This window comes from Pelophylax lessonae (genome assembly GCF_965119305.1).
Source record: "Pelophylax lessonae genome assembly, chromosome: 2".
Lineage (NCBI taxonomy): Eukaryota > Metazoa > Chordata > Amphibia > Anura > Ranidae > Pelophylax > Pelophylax lessonae.
Window position 1 is genome coordinate 568,012,005 of NC_138769.1, and position 19,344 is coordinate 568,031,348.

Sequence of the window (19,344 nt, forward strand, 5' to 3'; positions counted from 1 at the left end):
AGTAAAAAAATAAATAAATAAAAATTCCATAAAAATGTCTCATACTTTGTAGACGCTATAACTTTTGTGCAAACCAATCGATATACGCTTATTGGGGTTTTTTTTTTTTTTACCAAAAACCTTTTAGCAGAATACATACTGGAGTAAATTTATCAAGAAATTCGATTTTTTACATTTTTTTATTGGATGTGTTTTATAGCAGAAAGTAAAAAATATTGTTTTTTTTTTTTTTTTTCACAAAAATGTCAGCCTTTTTTTATTTATAGCACAAAAAAGAAAAACCACAGAGGTGATTACATACCACCAAAATAGAGCTCTATTTGTAGGGGAAAAAAAGGACATCGTTTTTTTTGTGTACGACATTGCACGACCGCGCAATAGTCAGTTAAAGTAACGTAGTGCCGTATTGGAAAAAATGGCTTGGTCATGAGGGGGGCGTAAACCTTTTCCGAAGCGGTTAAAGCAGGTCAGAGGGAGATCAGAAGAATATGATCATCCCTGTCTATCAATCCCTAAGGCTGCATTCACACCTGCATATTCTGCATCACATTTCCATGTGCTTTCTAGCAATGTGTGAAAAAATCCATGTCTCACTTACAGTGCCATCAATTGGTAATGGCACCCCAAGAGCAACCAGCAAGCATGCTAAAACATGCAGTAAAAAATGTATTAAGCTCTGTGAGTGTTTGTCGTGCAAAGGGCAGCCCAGTCAAATGAATGGGCTGGCCTATGATGTCAGGTTAAATAAGTGCAAAAAAGCACACATTTGCAAAGTGTGAATGGGGCCTAAATTATATTTTAGGTAAGCAATCCAAATGCATTTTTAATTCTCCGATTCTGTAATCACCACACATTTTCTCTGTACTGTAACTGCATAAACATATTTGTACCCCAAGTGTAAACATGAAAAAGTGCTGCAAAGAGCTACAGTTTATACAAAAATAATATTTATTATTGTAGACATTTACAAAAAAAATGGGTTTTACCGTAAACTGTCTGAAAAAGATTCCACTCCATATTTGGAAAGGCAGTATCCTCCTCCACAGATTGCCACTCTCCCAGCAATGCTGGACACATTAACAACCCGTCCGTGGGCTCTTCGGATTAAAGGCAGCATATTCAATGTGACATCGATTAGTCCTAGAAGGTTTACATCCAGAATTTTCTTGAAGTCATCTTTAGTTAGCCATTCATTGGGAGCAGTAGGTACGCCAATACCTGCATTATTCACCAAACCCCAGAGGCCTGTATGAAAGATGGTGGAGTTAAAGGGACACTAAATTCTGGTTAAAAAAATATATATTCAAGTATATTTTCAGACCTGAACCGCGAAACCTAATAAAGTCTTTGGGACCCAAACCTGAAAAATCAAAAATCCCCAATTTGAAAGCTTATATGCAAGTTGTTTTTGGCCATAAAAAGGGTATGGGGGCCCGGGTACTGCCCTGGGGGACATGTATCAATGCAACATTTTTAAAGGAGCAGTGATTTTAATGATGCTTAAAGTGAAACAATAACAATGAAAAATTCCTTTAAATATAGTGCATGGGGGGGGGGGGGGGTCCCCTTAGTCTGCCTGTAAAGTGGTGCATCTGTACTATGTATAGAACCTGCTGAAGCAAAACTGACATATAGAAAGAAAAAAAAAATGACATTTAAATTGATTTTCCCAGCTGCAAGCTTTCTGGAAGAAAAACATTGGCAGTAATACAAGAATATGAAAAAAAAAAAAAAAAAACGGCATAGGGGGTCACACCCAATCCATACCAGGCCCTTTGGGTGTGGTGTGGATTTAAGGGGAACCCCACACCAAAATTTAAAAAAAAAACGGCGTGGGGTCTCCTCCAAAATCAATGCCTGACCCTTATTGTAGCATGCAGACTGGCAGGCCAGGAAAAGGGGGGGGGGGTAAGCAAGCACCCCTCCTCCTGAACCATACCAGGCCACATGCCTTCAACATGGGGGGTGCTTTAAGACAGGTGGGGCTCTAACCCCCCCACCATAAAGCGCCTTGTCCCCATGTTGATGGGGACAAGGGCCCCTTTCCCACAATCCTGGGCGGTGGTTATGGGGGTCTGCAGGCAGGGGGCTTATCAGAATCAGGAAGCCCCCTTTAACCATGTGAATGAGTTTGGTGTACATTGAACCCCTACTCATTCACCAAAAAAAGTGTCAAAAAGAAATAAACACACACAGTTTTTGACAATTTCTTTATTAAAAATAAAAAACAATGTCCCCCGATGTAGATCCATCGTCAGTCATGACGCCCGCAGCAGCGCCGGACCTGGAAAAAAAACGATGACAAAGGCTAACTGCTGACTATCCACATCAACATGGGAACAAGGTGCTTTGGGGTGAGGGGCAGAGCCCCCCTGTCCCAAAGCACCTTGTTCCCATGTTGAGGGCATGTGGCCTGGTATGGATCAGGAGCAGGGGGAGCTCGCTGGTCCCCCCCTTTTTTCTGCAAGGGCATGCTTGGATAAGGGTCTGGTATGGATTTGGGGGGGGACCCCATGTCCTTTTTCTTCAAATGCTTCTATTGCCAACAATGTTTTTTTTTTTTCCATTCAACTGTCAGTTGGGAAGCCCGCTGGCAGCTGATTACTCATCTGTTGTTAAGAATACGGCAGCCAGCTTCCTGGCCCGCTCCTTAACAACCGGCAGCTATTCACTGTGCGATTGGCGGGCGAACATCCTTAAAAATTAGGGTGTTCGGTGAACACCTGAATGGGTGATGTTCGGGGGCGTACTGATACTCGGTCCAAACTGTTTGCTCATCTCTAATCCTCAAGAAGCAAGTGGCTGACGCTGTGCTCAAACAATTCAGCTGACTCTTCTGTGCATGATGGTGGGGCTATGGCAGTAGTAGCTGTGGACATGGAGGCAGAAGAGGCCACTCTGGCAGCTGCAGTGGACTGTGAACTAGTGTCAGCTTGGACGATAGAGGATGAAGATGGTTTAGTAGGCCAGTTAACCACCTCTTCTACATGCCGTGGCTGAATAGCACGGGCAACATCAGTAAAAACATACAAACATGCACCACCTGAGTACGGACCATGTCCACCTTTGCATGTGGACACAGACACTGCCGGTAGGGTTGCCACCTCATCCCTTTAACCCCCCTGGCAGTATTCCAGAGTGTGGCTCGGGGTTAACTTTCAGTACCAAAAGCGGTAGCAGCGAGCTACACTCGGGATTACCCCAGAATGTTACTCACCTTCACTGCAATCCCCTGCCAACCTCCCCGGCGTCCTCACACTGTGCAAGCTGTGATTACTGCTACATAGCTTGTGGAATTTGGGAAGTATTTCAAATGATTTTAGAATTTCCAACGGAGCTATGTGCCAAAAAGAGACATCAGAATTGTCGCTGTCATCACTTTCCGTACCTGATGACGAATTTTCCCACGAATCGCTATCGCTCAGTTCTTCAAGTAACTCAGTTTCGCTGTCGCTGTTTTCCAGTTCGTCTAAAAGTGATTTTGCGCAAAAAAGAATGCTTTTTGGACTCCAAGGTCATTCGCTATTTTCCAGGCACAAAGAACTGGAAAAGCACAGGCAGGGCACTGGAAAAGTCACCAGGTACAATCCTGTGGTGAAATGGCATGATACAGTGTAATCCATTAGGATCGCAACTTTGTATTAGGTCATTTAGTGTATTTACATTTTTTAAATTGCTGCAGGTTCCACCCCCCTGCGTCGCAACGCTCGCAGGGAAGGGAACCGGAAGATAGGTGCCGGCATCGGCCGAGCACACAGCGGGAGGACAGCAGGAGATCGCAGGGGAAGGTGAGTTTTGAAAATGTAAAACAACAGATTTCCATGTAAAACAATGTACCACTTTTAGCACACAAATCTGGACATAATCAAACCACCAGGGAGGTTAAACCAGGACACATATTAATTACACAGATTCTGTGGCTGATTGAGGTGGTAATTAAACTCACTTAGTGCCTTATGTGCAATATATCAGCCTCAGAACATGTATAATTATTATGAGTCCTGGTTTAAAGGGATGAGGTGGCAACCTTAGCTGCCAGCCCCCTCATAGTGGTATGGGAATGGCTGCTTCTTCTTGTAGGAGGGGGGGCTTAGTACACAAATGTGTTAGATAATAGGAAATAGGTGATTGGATGCACTTCATTTAAAGCAATGTGGTGTTTTGTGCACTATAAACAGTATACAATTGAGGACTGCCACAGACACAAATTGAAAAACTAAAAAAAATATTAATAAAAAAAGGGGGAACACCAGTGTCGCAGTAAAACAAACTGCGGCTGACAATTTTAAAAAAAGGTCAGGGGAATAACAACAATATTAAAAAAAGATGCAGTGACAAAAATTTTAATTAAATTAAATGTGGTGCTTGGTGCATTATAAGCTGTGTAAAATTGGGGACTGCCGCTGACACAAATTGAAAATTAAAATACAGCACTGTATACAGCACTAAATGTAATGTATTTCTGTTAAACACTGCACTACACTCACACTACACTACAGTATACTCACTCTACTCTGCCACAGTACACTATAATCACACTACGCTAACACTACACTGCCACTCTACACTCAGAGTCACAATAACACACTAACTAGTAGCTAACTAATGCCTCGTACACACGTACCGATCGTCGGCCGACCGATCGGCCGTCTTTTGTCCAGGGCTGTCCTGTCCGCTGAAAAGTGCAAAAGACTGCACACGAATTTTGTCCGCCGACTGCAGAAGTGATGTCATGTGATGGTTTTTCTTCTCTGAGCATGCCCAGTCTTGCAAATCTGCTGATTGTCGGCCGAATTCTGTACTGACTGGCGAACAATCGGCCGTTCTGGTGTTGGCCAACAAAAATTTTAATGCTTGCACGACAGATTCTGTTCGGCCGAAAATGCGCTGTCGGCTGTCTGAAGCATCATACTAACAAGCCTACAATCGGCCGATCGGTCGTCGGCCGAATATTTACGGCCGACAATCGGTACGTGTGTACGGGGCTTTAAGCCTGCTCTATCTCCAACCAAAAAACACACTGCAAAAGGTTCCTGTGGGAAGGAACCTTTTATAGTGTGGGGTGGGACTATGAGCACTAAGCCATTTTTGTGCAAAGTAATCATGACTATGTCCAATCAGGGCTCTGACAGTGCTCTGTGCCCTGATTGGGCAAAGCCTTGCATCTGGCAGGTGCATTGCTTCATCCAATTATGGCCCTAGAATGCACTGTGCATTGTGAGGTGCTCAGCGGGCGAACATACCACTGAGCTCCCCGCAATTTCGGGTGTTCACCGAATGTTGGGGCCGAACCTATGCTTGATTCGAATGGTTTGCTCAACACTATTCCTGACATTGTGATTGTGACTAGGCACTCATTTTCTGTAGCCTCAAAGCTGTATATCTGAAGTATGAGATCATTTAAGATATTACTACCTCTGATTGCTAATCCTATGAGATTTTGTGTGAAAATGTGAATGTCTCTATTGTGCTGTTCACTGTTCTCCTTGCTGGAATAAAAGCTGTAACTGAAAACATTACATCTCATCTCCCTGCTTTTGTTTCATCCATTATGAGTTTACGATTTGTGAAACTGATTACTGATTAGTGGCTGTGGAGAAGTAACTCTAGTTCTTTTTAAAGACACATTGGGATTGATTTACTGAAGGCAAATACACTTTACTAGTGCAGTTGCACTAATTTTCCCAGAGCTTAGTGAATGTAGTAAAGCTTCACTTTATAAAGAATACCCAATCAGGTGCAAGGAAAATAAAAAACAGCATTTTTATGATTGGATGATGGAAGTCAGCAGAGCTTCACCACATTCAGCTCCAGTGAAAACAAGTGCTTTTGCAAAGTTCACAGTTTATTTGGCTTAAGCCTCGTACACACGCACCGATTGTTGGCCGTGAATTTTCGGCCAACGTCCGATCGGCCGATTGTCGGCTTGTTAGTATGATGCTTCCGACAACCGACTGCGACTTTTCGGCCGAACAAAATCTGGTGTGCATGCTATAAAATTTTAGTTGGCCGTCAACAAAACGGCCGATTGTTCGTCAGTCAGTACAGATTTCAGCAGACAAAAATCAGATGAGCAAGACTGGGCATGCTCAGAGAAGAAAAAAAACACACGGAAAGTAAACCAGCACATGACATCACTTCTGAAGTTGGTTGTTGTTGGCCGACAAAATTCGTGTGCAGTCTAGAGCAACAACACTGGACAAAAGACGGCCGATCGGTCAGCCAACAATCGGTGCATGTGTACGAGGCATTAGTAAATCAGCCCCAATGATACACAAGCCCATAGTGCTTGTAGCCTAAAAAAAGTTTGTAACGTTGGATTTCCCAAGAGGCTGGTTGGAAGGCGTTTGGGTGCATAAAAGTGTATCCTCCAATCTTTCTGACAGATTGACTCAATTATATTTCCCCCTTCTTTGCACCCACAGAAACAGCTTAGTGTACATCAACCAAATTGGCCATTACTATTGCCTAAATGCAACTCCTTTCCCCGGAAATTATTACACATGGTACAGCAATGCCAACAAATTCAAGGTTGCAGGGTGAATATTAATAAATGCTGGCATGATATTATAGGCATACTAATCCCGTTGGAAGCCAAATGGTGTCTATCAATTGCACTGGCCAACATTTCTTATGTACCTTTGTTTGTAGCTGTATATAATAAATAAAACTTTACCCTGCCAAAAGTTGGTTTATGAACATTGGGACCGACCACCCCTACAAATAGCTTAAAGTATGGCATTGCAATCACCCAAAACAGCCAATTAGAATCCATCAAATAATGGTCTCACCTCAGTAGAGTGAAATCTAATTGTATTAAGGAAGTATAACTTTTTTATAGGTTAAATCTACACAGCATATTAGTTATTTGTATATTTTAGGATATCAAACCTTGATCAGCGACTATATAATTGACCCACTTGACAGCAGAGCTCACACTTTCCGAGTTTGTTATATTGAGGATTGTTGTTTGCAGTCTACTGGAAGCCTCTTTCTTCAGATTCTCAGCCCCCGTCTCTGTCAAACAAGCGGCCAGAACCTTCATTCCACGTTTGTCCAGTTGTTTAGCCAACAAATTTCCAAACCCTGAATCACATCCAGTGATGAAGACATATTTATCTATAAGATTCTCCAGGATCAGACTGTACTTGTACCATCTGTACAGGAGGATTAAACCCAAAGCCGCCAGCAGAGGGAGCCACATGATGAAAACTCAAGATACCTATAGTAACAGTAAGAGGTATTAACCATTGCATTTTTTATTTATTTACAAGAAACTATACATTGGAGTCTTGTTGTCAGTCTTCTGCACATTTTCATATCAAGCACCTCAAAAATGTCTATGTTAAAAGGCATAGTCCACCTTTTGCTAAAAATTACTAAATGCACCCACACTAATTACAAAAACAAACATTAATTAATTTTTTGCATAGGAACCTGCAAAGTATTGCAAGTGTGATCAGTGGTTTACAGGTGTAAAGCACAGGCTCTTCCTCTATGCAATTTCTCCAGCTGCATATACATACCGAGGTATAGATCTTCAGATACAAACTGGATGAAATAGTAATTGACTACAAGTTCTGTGACATCGCTATACCTGTGCTTCATTGAGATTTACAGTCTCTTTGTTACAGTGGCAGATGGGACCTACAGTATGAATGGATGACGCAGCTGTGCTGGTGGAGCCATGGGGAGAACCCCTGAATTCAGTAAGGGGGAGGAGGGGCAGTTTGGGGGTAGTGTAATCTAGACTGTGAACATGTACTGATGGGCATTTTTGATAGACACTGATTGGCATCTGATGGGCACTGATTGGCATCTGATGGGCACTGATTGATATCTGTGATTGGCACCTCTGATGGGGGCTGCGCTGATAATCAATGTGCTCATTATCATCGCAAACCCCCCCCCCCCAAGTCGGGAGAGCCGCCGATCGGCTCTCCTCTGCTCGTGCCTTGTCAGTGCTAACTGGGGAAAGCCAATTTACCGGTGTTCCGTGAAAAAACCATACCCGTGAGAAAACCATACCCTCGTCAATTTTGGTTCAGCTACGGAGGGTATGGATTTCTCACGGTACTTACACTTGCGGCCGTTACATTAAAACAGCTCCACTGCAACATCAGTCATCTCCGCTCCTTCCCCTCTCACTTCCCTCATCTCGCCTAATAAATATAAAAGCGGATCACGGAGCCGAGATCGGCGTCATTTACATCTCATACACCCGCCGCCGCTTATATATTTATTAGGGGAGATCAGGGAAGTGACAGCGATAGGAGAGCAGATGTTTGATGTTCCAGCCGAACTGTTTTAATGATACCGGCGCAAGTATTACATTTCACACAGTGCCGTGATTATTTCCTACCCTCTGAGCATGCGCACTTGTGAACTTCTTTGCTGTTCAGTTACGTCTCCGGGGCTCTGAGCATGCGCACTGCTGCGCTGCTCAGCTGTTTCACACAGGAAGTGACGAGGGTATGGTTTCTTCACGGGGTATGGTTTTTTAACGTTACACCGGCACTTCCTGGTTACTGCTGTGATTGGTCATAGATGATCACGTGGTAAGACCCTACATCATAGGCTCTTTACCAAGATCGGAGATGCGGTGTGTCAGAGTGACACACTGCACCACCGATCGCCCCCCCACAGGGGCACGCACGAGCGGCTTATCCTGCTGGACATCATATGACACCCAGTCAGGATAACTGAGCCACCTTGCGGATGTCATTGCGCAATAGGCCAGTAGGGAAGTGGTTAATTGATGGATTTAAATAAATGTACTGCGCTATCAATACTGTATATTACATCTCTTTTGGATTCATGATTCATATTTGAATTCGGGAGAGGAGCTGCAGAGGAGTGCATAATAAATGTTGAACCCATCTCTCCTTTTTTGTTGGCATAATCCAAAGGCTGAGCAGGCCTTTATGGCCACTGTACAGTGCATCCGGAAAGTATTCACAGCGCTTCACTTGTTCCACATTTTGTTATGTTACAGCCTTATTCTAAAATGGATTGAATTCATTATTTTTCATATAATTCTACAAACAATACCCCATAATGACGACATTAAAGAAATTTGTTTGAAATCTTTGCAAATTTATTAAAAATAAAAAACGGAAAAAATCCCATGTACATAAGTATTCACAGCCTTTGCCATGACACTCAAAATTGAGCTCAGGTGCATCGTGTTTCCACTGATCATCCTAAAGATGTTTCTACAACTTGATTGGAGTCCACCAATGGTACATTCAGTTGGTTGGACATGATTTGGAAAGGCACACACCTGTCTATATGAGGTCCCACAGTTACAGTGCATGTCAGAGCACAAACCAAGCCATGAAGTCCAAGGAATTGTCTGTAGACCTCGAAGCATAGATCTAGGGAAGGGTAAAGGAAAATTTCTGCAGCATTGAAGGTCTCAATGAGCATGGTGGCCTCCATCATCCGTAAATGGAAGAAGTTTGGAGTGGGCCTCCAGTCCAAACTGAGTGATCAGGAGAGAAGGGTCTTAGTCAGGGAGGTGATCAAGAACCCGATGGTCACTCTGACAGAGTTTCAGAATTTCTCTGTGGAGAGAGGAGAACCATCCAGAAGAACAACCATGTCTGCAGTACTCCACCAATCAGGCCTGTATGGTAGAGTGGCCATATGGAGGCCACTCCTCAGTAAAAAGCACATGACAGCCAAAAGGCACCTGAAGGACTCTCAGACCATGAGAAACAAAATTCTCTGGTCTGATGAAACAAAGATTGACCTCTTTGGCCTGAATGGCAGGCATCATGTCTTGAGGAAACCAGGCACCGCTCATCATCTGGCCAATACCATCCCTACAGTGAAGCATGGTGATGGCAGTATCATGCTGTGGGGATGTTTTTCAGTGGCAGGAACTGGGAAACTAGTCAGAATCAAGGGAAATGTGATTGCAGCAATGTACAGAGACATCCTTGATGAAAACCTGTTCCAGAGTGCTCTGGACCTCAGACTGGGGTGAAAGTTCATCTTCCAACAGGAAAATGACCCTAAGCACACTGCCAAGATAACAAAGGAGTGGCCACAGGACAACTCTGTGATTGTCCTTGAGTGGCCCAGCCATTGTCCAGACTTCAACCCGATTGAAAATCTCTGGAGAGATGTTCCCCATCTAACCTGCTGGAGCTTGAGAGGCCCTGCAAAGAAGAATATGAGAAACTGCCCAAAAATAGGTGTGCCAAGCTTCTAGCATCATACTCAAAAAGACTTGAGGCTGTAATTGGTGCCAAAGGTGCTTCAACAAAGTATTGAGCAAAGGCTGTAAATACTTATGTACATGTGATTTTTTTTTTCGTTTTTATTTCAAATAAATTTGCAAAGATTCCAAACAAAATTCTTGTTCTATTTTGTCAATATTGGGTATTGTTTGTGAAATTTTGAAAAATAATAAATGTATAATAATAATGGAATAAATGGAAATAATAAGGCTACATTCACACCTGAGCGTAGCGTTTTTCGCGCGTTTTTTACCGCGATTTTAGCGGCTTTTTTACCGCGATTTTTACCGCGATTTTTGTGCAGGCGTTTTTAGATTGAATAGAGATCAATGGAAAACGCCTGTAATCTGCCCAAAAAGAAGCTCATGTACTTTTTTGAGCGTTGGGCGTTTTGTATACAGCGTCAAAACGCTCAGATGTGAACAGGGGCCATTGAAATGAATAGGATTTGTCTTGTTGGGCGTTTTGAGAGCTGATCCTAGAGCAGAAAAACGCCCCAAAAACGCCCCAAAACGCCTAGATGTGAACGGAGCCTAAATGTATTCCATTTTGGAATAAGGCTGTAACATAACAAAATGCGGAAAAAGTGAAGCACTGTGATTACATTCTGGATGCACTGTAATCCAAAGGCTGAGTAGGTCTTTATGGCCATATACGTCTGGTGAGTGGTTTACCTTACCACAGGTGGTGGAGCACTATTTTTTGTCACTAATAAGCGTGACATGTTAGGTATCTATTTACTTGGTGTAACATTATCTTTCACATTATACAAAAAAATTAGGGTAAATATTGTGTTTTGTTATATTTTAATTCAATAAAGTTTATTTTTCCCCCAAAAAATGGATTTGAAAAATTGCTGCACAAATACCATGTGACGTAAATTGCAATACTCACCATTTTATTCGCTAGGGTCTCTGCTAAAATATATATATATAATGCTTGGGGATTCTGAGCAGTTTTCTAGCAGAAAATTTTTTTTTTTAAGTTGGTGTCCTGTTATCTAAAATGTTATTTTAGGAAATTACTTTTGCAGAAATCGTATAAATTTTTTTTCTAATTAAAAGTGGGGGTTTCTTCCACATTTGTCATATACAACATTTTTTTGAGGGCTACAAATAACTGCATACCCAAGTAGGGCATATTTTTGAAACGGAATTTATACATACATCATTTAGATTTCAAGGGCCAGTTGCCAAAAAATCCTTTATATACTGTAAGTATCCTATCCTAATATATATTGGTTGATTTTGTAATGCTATTCCCAGCTTCATCCCAATGGGATTTCGTCAATATTTTAGCCATCGCACAGCCCTAATCCCCATAAAGAGTAGCACCCAATTATATCTTCACCCTGGGTGCCTGAGGACTTTGTCCTCACACAACATATACCCTATCAACCCCACAGATGAAAGGAGGGATATGCATTTAATACCCAGGCCAGTGGACCATTCAATGGCCACCATTTTCCTTCTTCCCAGGAATATTGTGCACCAGGGATAGGTGAAATGAGCAGAGGACAAATTGGCTTGGGAACAATGTGATTCTGGCTAAGAAATTGGAGAAAGATGATGTTTTGTATATTGCTTAAATTTAATCCTATATGATTTGCTATATAACACCTTGTACTATTTTGTCCTCTTTGTGACAGACTACACATATGTACGTATGTCCATATAACAGAATGATTGAATATCTAACATAACATGATGTAACACAGTAAACAGTATATAGTCCATCACTGCAACTATATACTCCAATATACGAGCATATGTAAACAGACTAAATAATTTTAAATATAAATATATATATATATATAGTTATGACTGTTCCATCCCTGATACTCAATCAGTAAAAAACATATGAATAACAGCAATTGACAGTAAGTCCCAACACAACTCAATGTGTAGACGAATAATGTCTTAAGTGATGAAAGTTGAATGTGCAGTAGGGTATTCCTAGTGATATATGAGAGTCAATGAAGTCTTAGTAGAATCCGGGACAATCTCCACTTCTTGACTATAAGGTCAATAGGTGTATGAACTGCTTACCAGATCCTCATAAATTTGAAGCAAGGTTCAGAAAAAGATCTCCCAACTCCAAACCAAGACGAACCTCTTGCTAACATAGTCCTCAAACGATAGAGAAATCACGGACCAAGTGCATGTAAAAAATAATAATCCTCATAGCGTGATACTGTTTATGCACTCAAATAGTTACTGTTTCACCTTAAGTGTAATCATTAAAGGAAGGTGCTCAAGAGAAAAAACCTCCACCGACAGTAAGGCTGCTTACCAGTAGTGATGTCGCGAACGCGAACCTCCGCAAATGTTCGCGAACGGGCGAACCGCCATAGACTTCAATAGGCAGGCGAATTTTAAAACCCACAGGGACTCTTTCTGGCCACAATAGTGATGGAAAAGTTGTTTCAAGGGGACTAACACCTGGACTGTGGCATGCCGGAGGGGGATCCATGGCAAAACTCCCATGGAAAATTACGTAGTTAACGCAGAGTCGGATTTTAATCCATAAAGGGCATAAATCACCTAACATTCCTAAATTGTTTGGAATAACGTGCTTTAAAACATCCAGTGTGTGTATACTATCAGGTATGATGTTGTATCAATCAGGTAGTGTAAGGGTTACGCCCGCTTCACAGTAACAGACCAAACTCTGACAGACCAAACTCCCCGTTTAACAGTCAGTCAGTCAGTCCATTTGCACAACCGCAAACTCCCCATTTGCACAAGGTTGGATACCAAGCTAGCCATGTCCCGTTCCTCGTCCTCACTGACGTCATTGAAGGTCTCTTCCTCCACCCAGCCACGTACAAACACCAAGGGCCCCCGAAAGGTGACAACAAGCCCCCTGGGACGCCTGCTGTGGTTGGTCTTCCACCTCCTCAAAGCCACCTTCCTCCTCTGACTTCTCTTCTTCAGACTCCTCTCTCTGCGTTGCCACAGGTCCAGCAATCGACAATGACAAGGCTGCTTCTGGTGGTGATGGGGACCACAACTCTTCCTCTTCATGCTCATCTACGGCCTGATCCAGCACTCTTCGCAGGGCACGCTCCAGAAAAAACGCATATGGGATGAGGTCGATGATGTTGCCTTGGGTTTGACTGACCAGGTTTTGTCATAAAAGGATGCATGAGCCTACAGCCATTGTGCATGAGCATTCAGTAACACGGCCAAAAAATACCCAGCTCCGCAGAGGCTGTCCTCTTTATTTTAAATTAAAAAAATCTGTTCTTATCAGTTTAATCCCTGTTACGTTACGTCCCCTATCAGGGGCTGGTGTACGGAATAGATTTTAGGAACCGGGAGATGGAAAAAGATGGTTGGTCTGTCCTCTTACTTCCAATTTTGGGCACTATGCGTGCGCCGTGCAATGTACTGGTACGTGGTACTATTCTTATCAGTTTAATCCTTGTTACGTCCCCTATCAGGGGACGTGTATCGAATAGATTTTAGACAACCGCAAAGAGTTGTCAATAGTTGACACACTCATGACATAAATTTTATTCCTCTATGCGCCAATCTTGCTGTAGTGATGACTGTGCTCGTTTGGGAGATTGCAGGTGATGGCGGTTTTTCAAAGCCTATGGTCGTGCTGAGGTAGTTCAGTGACAATTAAGTGACCCAGAAAACAATGATTCTGCAGTGTGGGCCCATTGTTGGCCTAGTAGGCTTTAATGATCACTCAAGATGATCATAAAGAAAATTAATGTTTTTTCTATGAAAAATTATCCAGCGGATCGCTTTTGGTCTGTTCACAATGAAGCAACGACCTTATCATCTGGGGTGTGCCAACATTGCCAACACACTCCTAGAGGTGATCGCTTCATTGTGATACGCAAGCCCCTTCACCACAACAAGGTAACGATCACGAAGGGGAATTGACACATGTATGTGCCTTATTTTTGTGTTTTGTTTTTTGCAGCCACAGTGTAGCACCAGAGGCCAGAAAAATTAGGCATGTACACATGCCTGAAAAAGTAGGTATTGTTGCAGCCGCTGCTGTAGCAGCGGCTGGAAAAATTTAGGTTTTCCAGGCAGAAAGTGCACTAAAACATTGCGGCTTGAACCGTAGTTGGTGGCGGAGAAGTCACGTAAGTCATCCGGCATGCAGAGATTAAATACAGCAGCGTGTGAACCATTTTTAGCCCAAGGCATCTCATCAGGCCTTTTTTAGTCAAGTGCATCCCCCACTGTCAGTCCCTTCGGGATCCATGCCTCATTCATCTTAATAAAGGTGAGGTAATCTAGACTTTTTTGACCTAGGCGACTTCTCTTCTCAGTGACAATACCTCCTGCTGCGCTGAAGGTCCTTTCTGACAGGACACTTGAAGCGGGGCAGGCCAGAAGTTCTATCGCAAATTGGGATAGCTCAGGCCACAGGTCAAGCCTGCACACCCAGTAGTCAAGGGGTTCATCGCTCCTCAGAGTGTCAATATCTGCAGTTTAGACAAGGTAGTCTGCTACCTGTCGGTCGAGTCGTTCTCTGAGGGTGGACCCCGAAGGGCTGTGGCGATGCGTAGGACTTAAAAAGCTCCACATGTCCTCCATCAACAACACATCTGTGAAGCGTCCTGTCCTTGCCGGCGTGGTTGTGGTAGGAGGAGGATTACTTTCACCTCTTCCCCTGTTAGATTCCCGTTGTGCTGTGACATCACCCTTATATGCTGTGTAAAGCATACTTTTTAACTTGTTTTGTAACTGCTGCATCCTTTGCAACTGCCGGTAATTCGGTAACATATCAGACACTTTCTGCTTATACCGGGGGTCTAGTAGCGTGGCCACCCAGTACAGGTCGTTCTCCTTCAGCCTTTTTATATGAGGGTCCCTCAACAGGCATGACAGCATGAAAGACCCCATTTGCACAAGGTTGGATGCCGAGTTACTCATGTCCAATTCCTTGTCCTCACTGATGTCATTGAAGGTGTGTTCTTCCCCCCAGCCACGTACAACACCACGGGTACCAGATAGGTGACAACGAGCACCCTGGGATGCCTGCTGTGGTTGGTGTTCCTCCTCCTCAAAGCCACATTCCTCCTCTGAATCCTCTTCCTCAGACTCCTCTTCCAGCTTTGCCGCAGGTCCAGCAAGCGATAAGGCTGTTTCTGGTGGTGATGGTGACCACAACTCTTCCTCTTCCTCTTCACGCTCATCTACGGCCTGATCCAGCACTCTTCGCAGGGCACGCTCCAGGAAGAAAACATATGGGATGATGTCGCTGATGGTGCCTTCAGTGCGACTGACTAGGTTTGTCACTTCCTCAAAAGGACGCATGAGCCTACAGGCATTGCGCATGAGCGTCCAGTAACGTGGCAAAAAAATACCCAGCTCCACAGAGGCTGTCCTAGCACCCTGGTCATACAAATACTCGTTGATGGCTTTTTCTTGTTGAAGCAGGCGGTCGAACATTAGGAGTGTTGAATTCCAACGTGTCGGGCTGTCGCAAATCAAGCGCCTCACTGGCATGTTGTTTCGCCGCTGAATATCTGAAAAGTGCGCCATGGCCGTGTAGGAACGCCTGAAATGGCCACACACCTTCCTGGCCTGCTTGAGGACGTCCTGTAAGCCTGGGTACTTATGCACAAAGCGTTGTACAATCAGATTCAACACATGTGCCATGCACGGCACATGTGTCAACTTGCCCAAATTCAATGCCCCCAACAAATTGCTTCCGTTGTCACACACCACTTTGCCGATCTCCAGTTGGTGCGGGGTCAGCCACTGATCCACCTGTGCGTTCAGGGCGGACAGTAGTGCTGGTCCGGTGTGACTCTCTGCTTTCAGGCAAGTCAACCCCACGACAGCGTGACACTGTCGTATCCGGCATGTGGAATAGCCCCTGGGGAGCTGGGGGGGTGCAGTTGGTGTGGAGCAAGACGCAACAGCAGAAGAGGACTCAGCCGAGCAGGTTAGCAAAGAGGATGGAGTAGGAGGAGTAGAGGAGGTGGCAGCAGGCCTGCCTGCAAGTCGTGGCGGTATCACCAATAGGGATGATCGAACTTTTGAAAAGTTCGGTTCGGCCAGAACATCCGAACTTCCCGAAAGTTCGGCCCGGATTTCAGAACCCCATTGAAATCAATGGGACCCGAACTTCGGTAATCAAAAAACACCAAACACCATTTTAAAGCTCTAAAACCCAATAAATGCCCCTAAAAAGTGCCTAGGGTTCTGGGTCATGCCCCAGGGACTATTAATCACACAAAAAAAGTTCTTAAAAATTGTCATTTTTGATAGAGAGCCAATTATTGAAAAAATTAAAAAAAAAAAAGAGATTTTTTGATTTTGACCCAAAAAAAAATGCCAAAAAAATGCCAGTGCCAAAAAAAAATGCCCAGGTTTGTTCTTGCAGGCGTTTTTTTTGGCATTTTTTGGGGTTCTTTGGAGGCAGGCATGACATCTGAACTTCTGTATAGGGGTATATATACACACCTACACATATATAGGTGTGAAAGTAGCACAACACTATACTTTTGCTAATGAAATAATTTGCACTAATATGGCTACGCTCCTAACACACCTATATATGTGTGTTACGGAACAGGGCACCCCTGAGCAGGTACCTCCGTTGACAGATGCTCCTAGTGCTTCCCGAGGGCTCCAAGCACTCCACCAGACACCGTAAGCACTTCAGACTCCACGAACCGCCGCAGCTTGGTTAGGGTCTTGGCATCTCCTACCCACCCTGGACCAACGACAAGGCCCCAGGTTCCTGTGGGTGAACCTCTCTTCCCCCAGAGAGTGCAGCACGAACAAGCTCTTACACAAGCTCTTATAAGAGCTTAGTGATTCTCTAAGGGAGTATGGAAGACCATAGCAATCCCTGCAGCAGATTTCCCCAATAACGAGACAAAGCTCCGAGATGAGGGTAAAACAGGAACAACATTTATTGGAACAACAGAGCACACTTTTATACAGAAATTGGAACATCCTTCCCCCAACAACCGCTTTCCCATTGGTCAATTGTAAAGTACTTGCAGTTCTCACTAAGGTCCTCTCCAGCATATGCAAATGAGGGCTTGAAAATGAGTCAACAGGGATTGGTCAGATAGCTTTGACCAATGCAAGGAGACAGAAGCCCCAGGGGGCAATCAATGTACACAATAGTCAGACACAGAACAATGGTTCCCCAATGAGCCCTCAATACACATTACTCTGAGTGTCAATAGACCGCCCGTCTCCTCAGAACTTCCTGTAATGCCCATATTAGGAGTTGGCTTCCTGTTCCTTACAGTTTACAGGAATACGTTTTAGCTTCCAGGAGAGGCAAGGCTCCATTAGCCACATGTTTAAAGAAACACAAAAAGACACAAAAATGCATAACTCCCAGTCTACTGAACAGAACCCCTATATTCAACCCATCCCCAGATAGCCTGGATCTGAGCGCTCAACATATCCAAACAGCGCTCAGATACCACAAACACAGTCAAATTGCCATGGGGTTTACGTTTCGCCTGGGCTGATGAGAGGGTCCATAGTCCCATTGCAGGAGGCGAGCAACCAGGCTTCTCCAACGCCCAGTGGCGAGATTGGTCTCGTCACATCCCTCCCCCTTTCCAAAAAGACTAACAGGGTACCTGACCTCCTGCCGGTCAGTGCCCTTGTTAGTCCAGCAGCCCACCCACAAAACAGAAAAAACAGTACGGCCCACCCACAATAAATGGTTACTACACCTGGTTAGAGGAGAAACTTGTCCATGTCCAGGTGCCTCACCACGGCTGTGTAGGGGACTGGTAGGCTGCCTTGGTGGGTTGCTGAGTGGGCAGAGACCAGCGGTACTCTGTCCTGGTGCCAGCACTACAACTGGAGTAGTCTGGTTGGAGCCTGGTTGCTGGAGGGGGAGACCGCCTGTCTCCCCTTTAGATACACCACCATGCTGCTGTGGGGGAAGACCGACTGTCTTCCCTTTGGCTAAACAGCCCTGTTGCTGGGGGTCAGGACCGACTGTCCCTACCCCCTGTGCTGTGAGTGTAGAGACCACGGTCCCATCTGCACTGTTGGGGGGCTTACTGTCTCCCCCTGGTACATTAAGCTGCTGCTGGGGAGAGGGGGTAACAAGCTCCTCTCCCGATAGAACACTCTGCCCATCATTGATCCGCTGCTGGGGAGAGGTGGTAACAATCTCCTCTCCCATACATACTTCCAGTCTTTGCGGAGGGAGACCGACTGTCTCTCCTCCCAACACAGAGTCCTGCTGCTGGGGAAAGGAGACTGGGCTCTCTATTCCCTGTAGGATACTCTGCCGCTGGGGAATGGAGACTGGGCTCCCAATTCCCGGCACATCACACTGCCGCTGGGGAGGGAGGACACTGCTCTCCTCTCCCTGCACTTTACACTGCCGCTGGGGAATGGAGACTGGGCTCCCAATTCCCTGCAGGACCGGTGGAGAGACCTCGGTCCCATCTGCACTGGTGGGGGGCTTACAGTCTCCCCCTGGTACATTAAGCTGCCGCTGGGGAGAGGGGGTAACAATCTCCTCTCCCATACATACTTCCAGTCTTTGTGGAGGGAGACCGACTGTCTCTCCTCCCAACACAGAGTCCTGCTGCTGGGCGACAGGACCGACTGTCTCTGCCCCCTTTAACTCAGCCTGCCGCTGGAGAATGGAGACTGGGCTCCCAATTCCAAATAAATCAGGCTGCCGCTGGAGAATGGAGACTGGGCTCCCAATTCCCAATAAATCAGGCTGCCGCTGGGGAATGGAGACTGGGTTCTCCTCTTCCCTTAACTGTACCTGCCGCTGGAGTTCCTCCCAACATGCCAGCTGGCCCTCTCTCTCTGCCCTGTCTAGCAGAGTCCCGAACACTAAGTTCTTCACGAACCGCTTGGATCTCTCCAGTGGATTGGGTCCGAAAAAGTTCAGCCGTAACCACACCATACGGTCATATTCTCTCAGAGAGTATCTGTACTCCACTGCTGGTTCCATCCCGTCGCTTGCCACCAATTGTTACGGACCGTTTCAGCAGACAAGGGGTTAAAATCCGTTTAGGCGATATGCCCCTTTTTGAGAAACAGGCACAGCTACTTGCAGGAGATCAAACTCCCGAACTGCATACAAAATAGCACTCCAACCTGGAACCTCACGA

At 44.8% G+C, this 19,344-nt stretch overlaps 1 protein-coding gene across 1 annotated transcript in view; it reads right to left on the reverse strand.

The window, feature by feature from the left end:
• LOC309546082 (retinol dehydrogenase 7-like) overlaps positions 1–7,247 on the reverse strand; it is a 51,955-nt gene extending 44,708 nt beyond the window's left edge. The window contains exons 1-2 of the mRNA XM_082245595.1: positions 6,892–7,247; positions 987–1,245 (exon numbers count right to left, since the gene is read on the reverse strand). Of these exons, the coding sequence (XP_082101721.1) occupies positions 987–1,245; positions 6,892–7,204 (572 nt within the window). The 5' untranslated portion in view covers positions 7,205–7,247. The remainder of the gene's footprint in view (positions 1–986; positions 1,246–6,891) is intronic.
• Between the last annotated feature and the right edge of the window lie 12,097 nt (positions 7,248–19,344).